At 40.3% G+C, this 12,254-nt stretch overlaps 1 protein-coding gene across 1 annotated transcript; it reads left to right on the top strand.

Annotated features, from left to right (window-relative positions):
- Positions 1-5,966: 5,966 nt before the first annotated feature.
- inaa (internexin neuronal intermediate filament protein, alpha a) lies at positions 5,967-11,445 on the top strand. Its single transcript, XM_004554605.6, has 5 exons — positions 5,967-6,296; positions 7,162-7,392; positions 7,697-8,224; positions 9,977-10,101; positions 10,501-11,445. Exons 1-5 carry the CDS (start codon positions 6,003-6,005, stop codon positions 10,673-10,675), a joined length of 1,353 nt encoding a protein of 450 aa, XP_004554662.1. The 5' UTR covers positions 5,967-6,002; the 3' UTR covers positions 10,676-11,445.
- The last annotated feature ends 809 nt before the right edge of the window (positions 11,446-12,254 follow it).

Below are 12,254 nucleotides of genomic sequence, written 5' to 3'. Positions count from 1 at the left end.
TTTCTGGAGCAGCGTTTAGTTTCACTTTCCCACTGTAGAGTGATGATTTGTAGACAGCAATGAAGCTGGAGGCAGTTTTACAAATATGTCTGTGGAATAAAAACTGAACTGTAAGCTAACTGGGCCACACAGTGGCACAGCGATTAGCACTGTTGCCTCACAGCAAGAAGGTCCTCAGTTTGATTCCACCATCTGGCTGGTTCCTTGTGTTAGGTTAGGCTGCTTAGGTTAACTAGAGATTCTAAATTACCCATGAGTGCAAATGGTTTTAGCCCTTCGATAGACTGGTGACCTGACCAGGGTGTACCCTGCCTAGTCCTATGGTAGCTGGGACAGGCTCCAGCACCCCCACGACCCTAGTAAGGATAAGTGGAAGAAAATGGACGGATCTAAACTGTGGTCTGACCAGCAACCATAGTTATCTGACTGTTAGTGAGCTGAAAAATGGTTAAAAAAAAAAAAGCTTTGCCACTCAGTAACTGGTGCTCCAACGAGTTTCTGACTTCACCTATTTCACTTCCTATAAAACTGACAAGAAACAGAAATAGCAGTGGGATGCAGTTCAAGTAATACACGATCATTTTGAACTCTCAAATTCAAGTCAGCGCTTCATTTTTAGATTTGTCTGAATGAAAACACACACACACACACACACACACACACACACACACACACACACACACACACACACACACACACACACACACAATTGGACAGTATTAGCGTTGAACTTCTAAAGTGTGAGATGTGTGGAAAATAACTCTGGATTTCTGTGACATCTACTGGAAATGTGAAGGAACTGCATTATAAATTTCTTTTTGTTTTTATTGCCCCAGACCAGTATAAGTAATCATCAACCACAACAGTGTAGCTGTTATTGTTTTCACGTTGTCAGTGTGTGTATGTGTGTGACATTAAAAAAAGCCCTCTGAAAGTCCTCAAATGTGCCTTTGGAGTGTTTAATGCAGCAGTACCCAGGAGACAAACACGTGAAAAAGCCCCAAACTCTTTAGGGAGAGCTTCTGAAACTAATAAGAATCGTTATGGTTGACAAAAATCCACCTATGCTGGAATTTCCATTGAGTGGACAAAGTAAAAACATCCTTAGAGATAGGATCTTCGTAAGGATTACAAAAATAAAAACATTTACAAGCAGACACCAAGTTCCCCATGAAATGCATAATAACTGAGACATTTTACAATTTAATGAGGAATAGCCCACCTTGATTTTGTTGGCAGCAACATAACTCAAAAAAGGCCCTGACATTAACCACATCAGCCCTCCCTGTGTTGTCAGTAAGCTATGACACATTAAAGGACATCAGCTGAGCATTTGCGCACTGGTTGCAGTCTCCGTGCACGAAAATAAGAAAACTTGTGAGAAACTCACAACAAGAAACTGTGTTGATGTGATGTGCTGGAAGTGAGACGGATGAAAGAGTTAGTTTAGGTAAGCTGATATGTAGCAGGATTTATCCAGACGATTAAAATTTGGCGTTTACGTGGAGATCCACGATAAATATTTGTTTGGACTTTTTTGGGTTACCGCTTTCTGATTCGTGTCCTGCTGCGCCCTCAGGCGGTGGGGGCGTGCACAACCGCAAATACTCCTGGGAAATGTTGGCGTTCAGTCACACTGATTGTATTAATGTGACATAGCTTCAGTTTGCATGTGAATTCATTTAGAGGAAGTCTCTTTTACGGCACTGATGTTCATGTGTTTGCAGACACACGCCGGTTCGGTGAGCTACAGGCGACGAATGAAAAGATGTAAGAGCTGAACCACCACAATGGAGCAGCAACGGCTAGAGTTAGTGTATCGATCCATTTATGGTCCAGTAATATTTGTTTTCATCGCTGTTGTCATATCGCGTTGTTATCCTTAATGATGTAACAGGCGTTCATCACATCAAGCCCTCATTGTGCGCCTTTTTGCCTCTGAGACGCTCTGATCTGAAGCGGCAGACCTTTAAACTCAAACAGAAGGATGTTTGATCGTCCGAAGGAAATGCTCTTTGGATTCAGCTGAAAATAAACGTGCCCACAGCGGTGACAGAGCTGGACTCGTCATGGAGACGCGGCTGTGTTCCAGATGTTGTTTTAGACTTCAGATCTGCGCGTAAAAGCTGTCCGTGAGTAACAAATCACTGCACGTGAACACTGTGGGATTAATCTCGTGTTAGGAGATCTAAATATATCCTTCTGAATGAAGTTGCGGCTGCTGCGCCACGTGCGTAAAATGCGCCCCGAGAATGTGGAAACGTCATGCTTTGATTTTCATTTGGCTGAAAATAAACAAGACCAGGAAACGCTGCTGCAAAGACACGCGCAGATACAGCCATCCACTTAACTAACTGTCCACAGACTGAGAACAGAGTCAGGGCAGAAGCTGTGTGGAAACTTTCTTCCTCACTTGATAGGAAAAGGCGTCATTAAATCATCATCACCGTTTACACTCACTGTGTTTATACACCACTCTCCATTCATTTATTGGTTATTTTTAATTTATGGCTCTTTTCCACAGCATGTCTTTGTCTTGTCTTCCTCCCCTCATCCCAACCGGCCAAGGCAGATGGCTCAGCCAAACCTGCTGGCGGTTTCTTTCTGCTAAAAGGGAGTTTTTCCTTCCCACTGTCACCCAAGCGCTTGTTTACAGGGGGGGTCGTATTGTTGGGTTGTTCTCTGTATTACTGTAGGATCTTTACCTTACAACATAAAGCGCATTGAGGCAACTGTTTTTGTGGCTAATAAAGTGTCTGCTTATTTTTATTTGTTCTCTAAATCGCGTGAAAATCATTTGCTAATGTTGCCTATATCACTAGAGATTATTAGCGTTGACCTTCTGATCCACTAGTTTGCTGATATATCTTGAGTTGCCAGCCAAGGAGCTGATGAACTTTATTATTTTAGTTTGTTAAAATTTTTTGTTCCTATTCTGGTCGAATTGGGCGTCAGTGTTTGTTTAGCAGTTCCACATCCAGGAAGTCAAAATGACCTGTCTATGTCCAAATATTCAAACTGTATTCAGTTTGAATGTTGTTATAGATTGATAAGGATCAGTTTATGACTTTTATTCACTGTTATTTAACTTTTGGATGATGGCATAAAGTCTGAGAGAGGAGGACAGAGGGATATGAAAGAGTGGAGATCTAGTCAAAATCACCAAAAATTATGAAAATTCTCACATTCATTTATGATGATTTTACATAATTAAGCCGTGTGCTGTACTGTAATCAGTCATGGACCCCCAACTTGATACTATAGTAATTTTTATGAGATGATATTTTTGTCTTTTTGTAGTTTCTAGTTGAGTAATGAGGAGAGAGAGGGGAGGGGAGGGGGGAGAGAACAGATAATGAAGTTTGCTGGAAAAACAAAAGTTACTTTTCACAGATACTCATTATTACTATTTTCATGGATACTTTGCATCTTCTTCAGAAGCACACTTACAAAATGCCAGTGCAAATTCTATACAGAGTATATTGAATGGTGGCATTTTACAGGATTCGTACTCTGTCACTCTAAACGTGGCTGAACACGATGGTGCCACTACGTTCATGTGACGGAGTACAAATCTGTTCTCCACTCGTGAAATTGGGGTACATGATGCTTTATGCTGAGTCTGCATAATAAAGGGAGGGTTTGTATGAATTCAAAAACTTTAATATGAAACATAATATTACCAGTTAATATTTAATATTACCAGTTAGCTTGGCTTACAGGTCTGTGAGCAGCAGGGTGATTTTCCATTGTCTGTACAGAATGATGCTACTTTAAGTGCTTGATGATTTGGTGGACTGCCTCTATGTGATTAGCAGTCTGAAATAATGTTTCTCATTTTGTCTTCTTTGCCACAAATAGTTCTTTAACTTCTTTAATGACTGAGCCTTTCCTCTGGTTTGATAAGGAAAAGCTCCACCCTACAAGAGGTGGATTAGATTGAAATCTCTGATTATTCACTCTGATTATTCTTAAACACTATAATTGGTCATCCAACTAATTAGATTAACATTGTGATGTTTATCCAACTGAATTGAGGCTTACAAATGTGAAAATAGTTGATTACATTTGCAAACAGCATATTCCATTAATATTAATTACAAGGCACTGCATGCAGTCCCCCTAAAAGTTTGAACCTAGAATGGCATAGAAAGTACAAAGATATAAATAAAAAAAAAAAGTTACATTTGACCTCTGACCTCTCCTTCAAGGTGAATAGATTGATCTAAAGTGATTATAATGTTATACAGAGCTATTAAAAGCTATTTTTCGTACTGGCATTGTTGTATTAACAACATATGTGAATATAGGACTGATACATGGGGATTTTAAATATCGCGTTACTTTGGACTTCTGGCGTCTTCTTCCATATAATATCAAACTTTCATTAAATGTGAAAGTTATAACTTTAAACATATTATTTAATGTTTCATTTAGTTCAGTTGTTAATAGCTTTAACATCTGACCAGCTCTGTCGGGTTCTTGGAAAGCTTTAACAACGGACACGGAGACACGAACCGCGGAAGCAGTGTTCAAAGTGGCAGAGAGGAGGAGCTGTTAGGGTGAGGATGCCAGTTTGGCATATTTTTATTCTTCTTCTTTTTTGTTGTTGAGCCTTTAAAAATGCGACCATGCACAATATTTGTGACTTGAAATCTGTAAAGTTTGGGACTGAGAGTCACAACGAGAGTGAGGAAGTTTAAACATGGTTTTAGGTTTGGCTGGGGTCCAACATGCACAATTAGGTGGGTGTTACAGCCCTGCACAGTGAAAAGAAACATCTAAAAACATACATACAAGTCAAAAATGGAAACCAGGAAACATGGAGCACTTTTTGGGTCTGGAAGAACTCCAGTGATTTTGACCGTGAGCCGTTGTTGTGCCAAAAACTGATTTCCAATGTTTCCGTGTGTTTTTTATGTGTAATATCGTTACGTATGTTGCTAAACAGACTTTGGTGAACAGGTATTACAAAGGGGTATATATAAAATTAAAAAATTACCTGTTTTTCAAGTATCTTTGTGACTGTGTTATTGTACTTACGTTATAATTTCTGTAACTGTGAGACATCTGCTGCTGCCTATCTTGGCCAGGTCTCCCTTGAAAAAGAGGTTTTTAATCTCAATGGGATCTTCCTGGTTAAATAAAGGTTAATAAATAAATAAATTATAATCAATCAGCTCCCTTTTGTCCACTTTATATATTTACAGAACTATTTTTGCATTTGTTGCAATTTCAGCTGTCCTCTTGGCCAGATTACTCTTAAAAGAGACATTTTTAAAGTCAACAATTTTTTTTTTAACTGCATACATAAAGGATACATAAAACTCACTGCCAAAAACTGATTGCGGCTTCTACCTTGTTACAGGAATGTTGTTTGTTGCTCAAGATGACGTGATATCATTCATGATACATTTGACATATGTTTCACATATTATACACCAACAAGTTATTTATAGCAGTTTAAATACAAGCAATCCGTTTTTGGCAGAACACCATCATTTGATTTGGGCCCGAGGAAGACAGGAAGACTCATGTTCGTCTCTTTCTGTCAGACAATTTTTTTCACGTCTCTGAATTTAAGCGACTTTTGCTTGGCTCATACTACAAACTTTTCTTCTTTCTCCCCTCAACCACAGAGCTTGATCTGCGCTAATAACAAGTATCCATCAAACAAGACACACACGCACAAACGCGCGCGCGCGCACACACACACGCACAGATAAGGAGAGGTGAAGTCTTCGTGGCTAATTCCATCTGTTCCTTCATGTTTTGTTTTCTCAGTGCACACAAAATAAAACACAGACGAAGTTGAAATATGGGAAAAAGTTATCAGCTTGATTTTTCTTTTCTTGAATGGCTAAACTTCGTTCAGCGTGTTCGTTCCGCTGGGCAATTATTACCATTCCCGCTGTGCGTAAATGGTTCGCTCCACCCGCAGTTTTATAAGCTCCTGAAAATCTCTTTACGCGTCACGGTGTTATCTCTGAGTCACAGCAAAGATGAGCTACGGAGACCGCTACACGTCGTCCTCCTATCGGAAGATTTTCGGGGATTCTCCGAGATTCCCCGTCTCTTCCTCTCGCATGAGCGGTGGGTCTCCGCGGGGCTCACCGAGCCTTCGATCCATGGCAGCGTCGCGCAACAGCGCGTCCTCTGTGACCCTGTACAGACGGGGAGGACGGACCTCCACCTCTTTCTCTACGGTGCCTACCGCCTCCCTAGACTTGTCCCAGACCTCCGTGGTCAGCAATGAGTTCAAAGTGATCAGAACCAACGAGAAGGAGCAGCTGCAGGTAGGTGTGATCACAGCCCGAGAAACGAAGAGGAGTTGCAGGAAAGAATGCGCAGCAGTGTAAAGGGGCCACCCCTGACGACGAGCTCACCGTGGACCGTTACACCTTACTGTTTACTTACCTGCGTAGTTCAGACAAGGTTGCAAGACTTAATGACAAAGAAGCAGATACTTCCCTCCGAGTTAGATGAAGACCAAAATAGAGCCCAAAGGAAAGTGACAGATTAATTCTGAAGGGCAGCAGACACATTCTGGACATGGATACAACAACTGCTAACACGAGAGCCAACTTTGTTGGCCAGTAAATAAATAAATAAATAAATAGATAAATGCGCCTGTTTCTAAAGGACTTTGGGTCAGCTTCTGTTGTTTAAATGTGTTATTAACAAAATAGATGTGACAGTCAACAAAAAAGCTTCTGACATTTTTTACAGTGCATGTTTAAGGTATAATTATTCATTTATTATCAAAAAAATTATTTAACATTATAGAGTGGGCTACATACTGAAGTTAGAGGACAGAAACAAAGTAACAAAGTGGACTGATTCTTATATAGCGCTTCTACTCTCCCAGAGCACTAAGCGCTTTATACAACATGCCACATTCACACAAGCACTTTCTTCTATTCTTTTAAGTGATTTCTAACTAACATTCACACTCCGATCTATGCATTGGAGAGTAACTTGGGTTAGTATCTTGCCCAAGGATATTGGGCATGCAGACGGGGGGAGCCAGGAATCGAACCACCGATCAGCAGATGATCTTCTTAAGCTACAGCCACAGGCAGCTTCCGGTTTGCTGCCTGTCATGTATTGAATATGCCAAATATTTTTTGGTAGTAAAAAAGTGTTTATTCTGTTGCACAGGGTCTCAATGACCGCTTTGCCATGTTCATCGATAAAGTCAGACACCTGGAGCAGCAGAATAAAGTGTTGGAGACAGAGCTGGTGACCCTGCGGCAGAAGCAGAGCGAGCGGCCCCACGTCGCTCATCTCTACCAGCAGGAGATGAGGGACCTGCGCTCGCAGCTGGAGGAGCTGAACAGGGAAAAGAACCGAGTGCTGATCGAGAGGAACAACATGGAGGACGAGCTGCAGGTGAGAGAAAAGGGCAGGTTTGAAGAGGCAAAAGGAAGAAGTTTCTCCTCTGTTCGAATTTGAGTTAAAACAAACAAAAACATAGACTGTACTTAAAAATGGACACAAACATTTAAATGGATGGTATTAAAGAGATCATCTCCAGCACAGTTGTTACAAAGGGGGGAAATAAGAGGAACTGCAGTTTTTAGCTTGATTCTTTCAGGCATGAAGGGGGCAGCTTATTTCAGAGCTAGAATCCACATTAGAATCAAACTTCTAGCACTTTCTCACTTCTTAACCCTGCTGTTTTGTCTCATTTTAGAAGCTAAGTGCAAAGTATGATGAGGAGGTGAGAGCGAGGGAAGAAGCTGAACAGACCCTGAGGTCCTTCAGAAAAGACGTGGACGATGCCGCCGCTGTCCGCCTGGACCTGGAGCGCAGGGTGGAGTCCCTGATGGACGAAATCGCCTTCCTCAAGAAAGTCCACGAGGAAGAAATTGAGGAGCTGAGCAGCATGATGGAGGCGCAGCAGGTCTCTGTGGAGGTTGAGCTCGCCAAACCAGACCTCACCTCAGCGCTGAAGGAGATCCGCAACCAGTACGAGTCCATTGCCTCCAAGAACTTGCAGTCGGCTGAGGAGTGGTACAAGAGCAAGTTTGCGAGCCTCAGCGAGCAGGCCACGAGGAGCAACGAGGCCATGAGGGCCAGCAGGGAGGAGATCAGTGAGTTCAGGAGGCAGCTCCAGTCCAAGACCATTGAGATAGAGACCCTAAGGGGTGCCAACGAGTCTCTGGAGAGGCAGATCTCAGAGATGGAGGATACACACAATGCTGAAGTCACAGCAATGCAGGCAAGCAAACAGTACCTTTAAAGCAGTCTTTTGTACATTATGTTATGATTCATGCATAAACCTACAGTTAAAGCAGAACTAGAACCACAAATTCCATGCAGTTTTTGTGAGACATAAACAGCAACCATAAGAGGCAGAAATACTGTGCTACTCATATACGCTCGCTGGATGAAGGATTATTCGATCAAATCTGAGTAAGAACTGAAACTGTAAAAAGCCAAAGTTGAGACAACTTTTTTTTAAAATCGTTTGGGAGAAATCCTGGAAGGAGGTCATAATTATCTATAAACCTGTAGAATAATAGGATTGAAAGTCTGCAGATATCAAGGTCAAGTTAATCATCAATTATGTCACAGCTTGAGTAAAGCTTTTGGCTAACATCACACACCCCGGTGTCCCCATGGTGTCAAGGATTTAGTAGAAGGAATCCAGCATACAGATAATCCTACAGAATAATTGTGATCAAAGACTCTCTGAAAGCTATTTTTTAAATACTCTCAGGGTTTACCGTGACATTCATTCAATAATTAGATCAGATTGATGGTGTGCCTGTTAATTAGAACCCATTTCTTATTTTTTATGTATCTCAACTAAAACCCAATCTGAACAACTCAACTGTAAACATAATGGAAAAAATTTACAGCCACACTCAAAGTTTTAGCTAAAGATAGGCTTAGCCTTGGTTGTTTAAACCCATAACTTCCTTACACTTCATGTAACTATTGCAAATTAACAGCCCTCAGCATCTTAGTGGTGTTCGCTTTATTAAATATTTTTCAGGCATACCTGAACATGACATGCACATCTGATTATCTCTTTCTCTAACTGAAATTTGGGGGCTTGGGTTTTATTTTTGTGTCTGCCACTACCAAACCCACCACTGACCACTGGAAATTGACCACTCATCTTTATTTGAGAAGATGCAATATTCACTACAATATAGTTCAATGAAGAAGAAAACTACCACTTTCATGTTTGTACTATTAAAAACGATGCTATGGTGGTGAGATTGTTAGCTTAGTTTAGCATAAATTAGATCATAAAGAAACAGGGGGACTCTGAGAGCCTCCTTATGAATCAGAAAAAAGGCATATTATTCAGTGAGCTTTAGAGATGCTAATAAAAGCATTTATTACATTTGGAAAGGTCCATGCTAGTTGGGTTTTTTTTTTTCATGTGCTAGGCTATGCAAGCTACTTGCTAGCTTTAGCTTCAGAATTAGCAACATTTTTTCCTCTAACAACAAAAAATTTAAAAACAAATTCACAAAATTATGTATTGAGGCTAAAATAGGGGGACACTTGACTATCTGTAAAAAGTTCTGGCTCTGTTTTTTGGGGAAATGAATATTTAAAACATGTGTAAGCTGTGGCACAGAGTTGACCTTTGGTGTGTGGTCGGCAGTCTAATCAGCCTCTGTGGCTGTAGCAGTTCTAGTGAATTAAGTCTGAATGTCTATTAGCTTAACATCTGACCTGCTCAGTCGGATACCGGAAGGCCATCTGGCTTTCACTGGCTTTTTACGGGCAGTAAAGCTTAGTCCAAAGGTTGTTGAGACAAAAAGGAAATCCCTTAATAAGCTTTAGAGGCGTCTTTATTACAGGAAACTACAGGAAAAAGAAATATCACAGAAAATGACTCAGAAAACAGAAAAAGTACGGCTACTGATTTAAAAAAAACAACTCTGTTTTGGTGTCATTCATTTGACAGTGCTGATATTCTACATCTATTGTCTCATTTCCATTGTAACAGGACACTATTAGCCAATTGGATACTGAGTTGAGGAACCTGAAGAGCGAGATGGCTCATCATCTGAGAGAGTATCAAGACCTGCTCAATGTCAAGATGGCCCTGGACATCGAGATCGCTGCTTATAGGTGCTAAGTGGATTCAAGAAAATGCAACCCTATCTTTTAGCTTAAAGAGCAAATAACATATGTATTGATTAAAGGTATTGCTTTAGTTCAAAGACCACGCAGAATAGCACTGTCTGATGAGGTTTTCCCAAAATAAAGTTCAAATAAACCCTCTTCAAGTTACATGTACTCCCTCAGTCTCATTGAAACTATAACTACGAATACATAAATATCGTTCCTAACAATTAATTGGCACGTCCATACAGTAGGGAGGCTTTAATTTACCCTCATACCAGTTGCAGAAAAGTAAATGTCAGTGTGTTAACCTTTTATTGAAGTTCCTCTGAAAATCAAACTGGCTATCTCTTGATGTACTCTATTTGTGTGCAGCTTGACATTTGTTTCCTATGATCCTATAAGGAAACTGCTGGAAGGGGAGGAGACCCACTTTAACTCAGGGATGTCCTTCAACTACACCTACCAACCTCGAGCCTCAACCAGCTCCTCCAGGAGGGAGAAAGAAGGAGGCGCGAAGGAAAGCTTCAAAGACGTCAGCGAGGATAAAGACGAGGCGGACATCAACTCCAACAACTGAAGATATACGGGGAAATCTGACATCATAGTTGTTAAGTCTGAAACAGACGTTTTGGAAGTAGTCTCTAAAGTCAGTGTTTTGAGTCATAGTCAGCATCCTGTATTTGACATTTTTGTTGTAGTTTTAAATATCTCCATTAACAACCGAAGAGAGCTAACATGACACTCCAAACATTAACCTTAGTACTAAATGTTAATGGGGAATCTTTCATTTTGCTGCTGCAGTTTCATGCACTCAAACCTGTATGAAATGAGGAAACAGACATTGCTTAGACTTGAAGGCATGGAGTTTATTTACCCACAAATTAAGGTTGTCAGTTCCACTTGGATATCACTAAAATGATAAGCAAATAAAATTACATGACTGGAACTGTGGTTTCTTATGATGACTCGAGGTGGCAGACAGATGTTATACTTTAATGAATGGAACAATAAATCTAGCTTCTCCAACTTCTTTCGTGAGTTTCTAACAATTATCAACAAGCTCCTAATCATGTGTTAAGCAAATAACTGTCGCCACATGCTTTCTATAATCTAATGCAGGGGTGGTGATCATAAGGCTTGGCTTTGCTTGGAAAAGACTCCAATCTGGCTCACTGCATGGCTTTGGAAAAATAGTTAATAGAAAATCAAATGATGGAAAGTTCATGTTTTTTTCACTACCTACCATAGAAAAAATATTTGTGAATGATTTTACAAGGTAATCTGGGCAACCAGAACCTTTTCTACAATTGTACACATTTATTTCTTACAATGAAAACCCAAAAAGTCGTGCTGGCATATTTCTTTCATTTACTATAGCTGCTTTGTTTTTGTTTGTTTTTTTAAACATGTAGAAACACAGATGCAAGGTTAAAATTGTCCCTTTTCTTATATTAACCTCCTAGGACCTGGCGTCCACAAATGTTGACATCACACTTTGGGTTATTTAGACCAAAATACTCAATTTTGCTGTACAAGGGCCTGATATCCACTTACGAGGACATTATACTGCTACTGTTCTAGCAAAATTTTAAACGAATATCCTCATATGTGGCTCTTATTTTTGTTAGAAACAAAAATTGGGCAAAAAAAAAAAATCTGCTTCTTTGTTTTTACATTCATCAGGACCCAATCAGCCCAAATATCAAATAGAAATTAAAAATGCATGCTGTGGAAGAGTTCGGGTCTTAGGAGGTTAAAACATTTCAGAGACTAAATGAGCAGTTAAACCTCTTTACACTGACAAAGAGGAGAGTTTGACTTTGAGACAACAGTTGTGATTTGCCACTTTATATATGACTGACTTGAACTGGAACGGTCCACTTTAAATGCAAAATGAGTTTGACGTCCCTGATCTACAGGCTTTTATTGCACAGTATGTAGTGGCAGCATGTGCGTCACTGGTGGAACATTGACACTAGTGTCATTTCCCCCATAGGAACCATGTAGGTTAGGTGTACTGTTTATGGACAAGTGGATCCATAGTGTAACGCTTTACACGTTTGCCTAACGACAAGCAATTTCACAGATTTGAGCCCAGAAGGAGACAAATGCTTTTGGATTTTTCATAGGAAACTACTTAATACGATAAATTATAA

The sequence above is a fragment of the Maylandia zebra genome, linkage group LG13 (genome assembly GCF_041146795.1).
Source record: "Maylandia zebra isolate NMK-2024a linkage group LG13, Mzebra_GT3a, whole genome shotgun sequence".
Lineage (NCBI taxonomy): Eukaryota > Metazoa > Chordata > Actinopteri > Cichliformes > Cichlidae > Maylandia > Maylandia zebra.
Note: the sequence above shows the minus strand (reverse complement) of the source record. Positions and strands in the feature narration are given on the sequence as shown.

What these genes read in the sequence shown, in the direction of transcription:
- inaa (XM_004554605.6), top strand. Translation starts at nt 6,003, where the DNA reads ATGAGCTACGGAGACCGCTACACGTCGTCCTCCTATCGGAAGATTTTC. An exon ending in ACATGGAGGACGAGCTGCAG is followed by an intron (nt 7,393 to 7,696) that starts GTGAGAGAAAAG and finishes GTCTCATTTTAG; the next exon opens with AAGCTAAGTGCAAAGTATGA. An exon ending in CTGAAGTCACAGCAATGCAG is followed by an intron (nt 8,225 to 9,976) that starts GCAAGCAAACAG and finishes CCATTGTAACAG; the next exon opens with GACACTATTAGCCAATTGGA.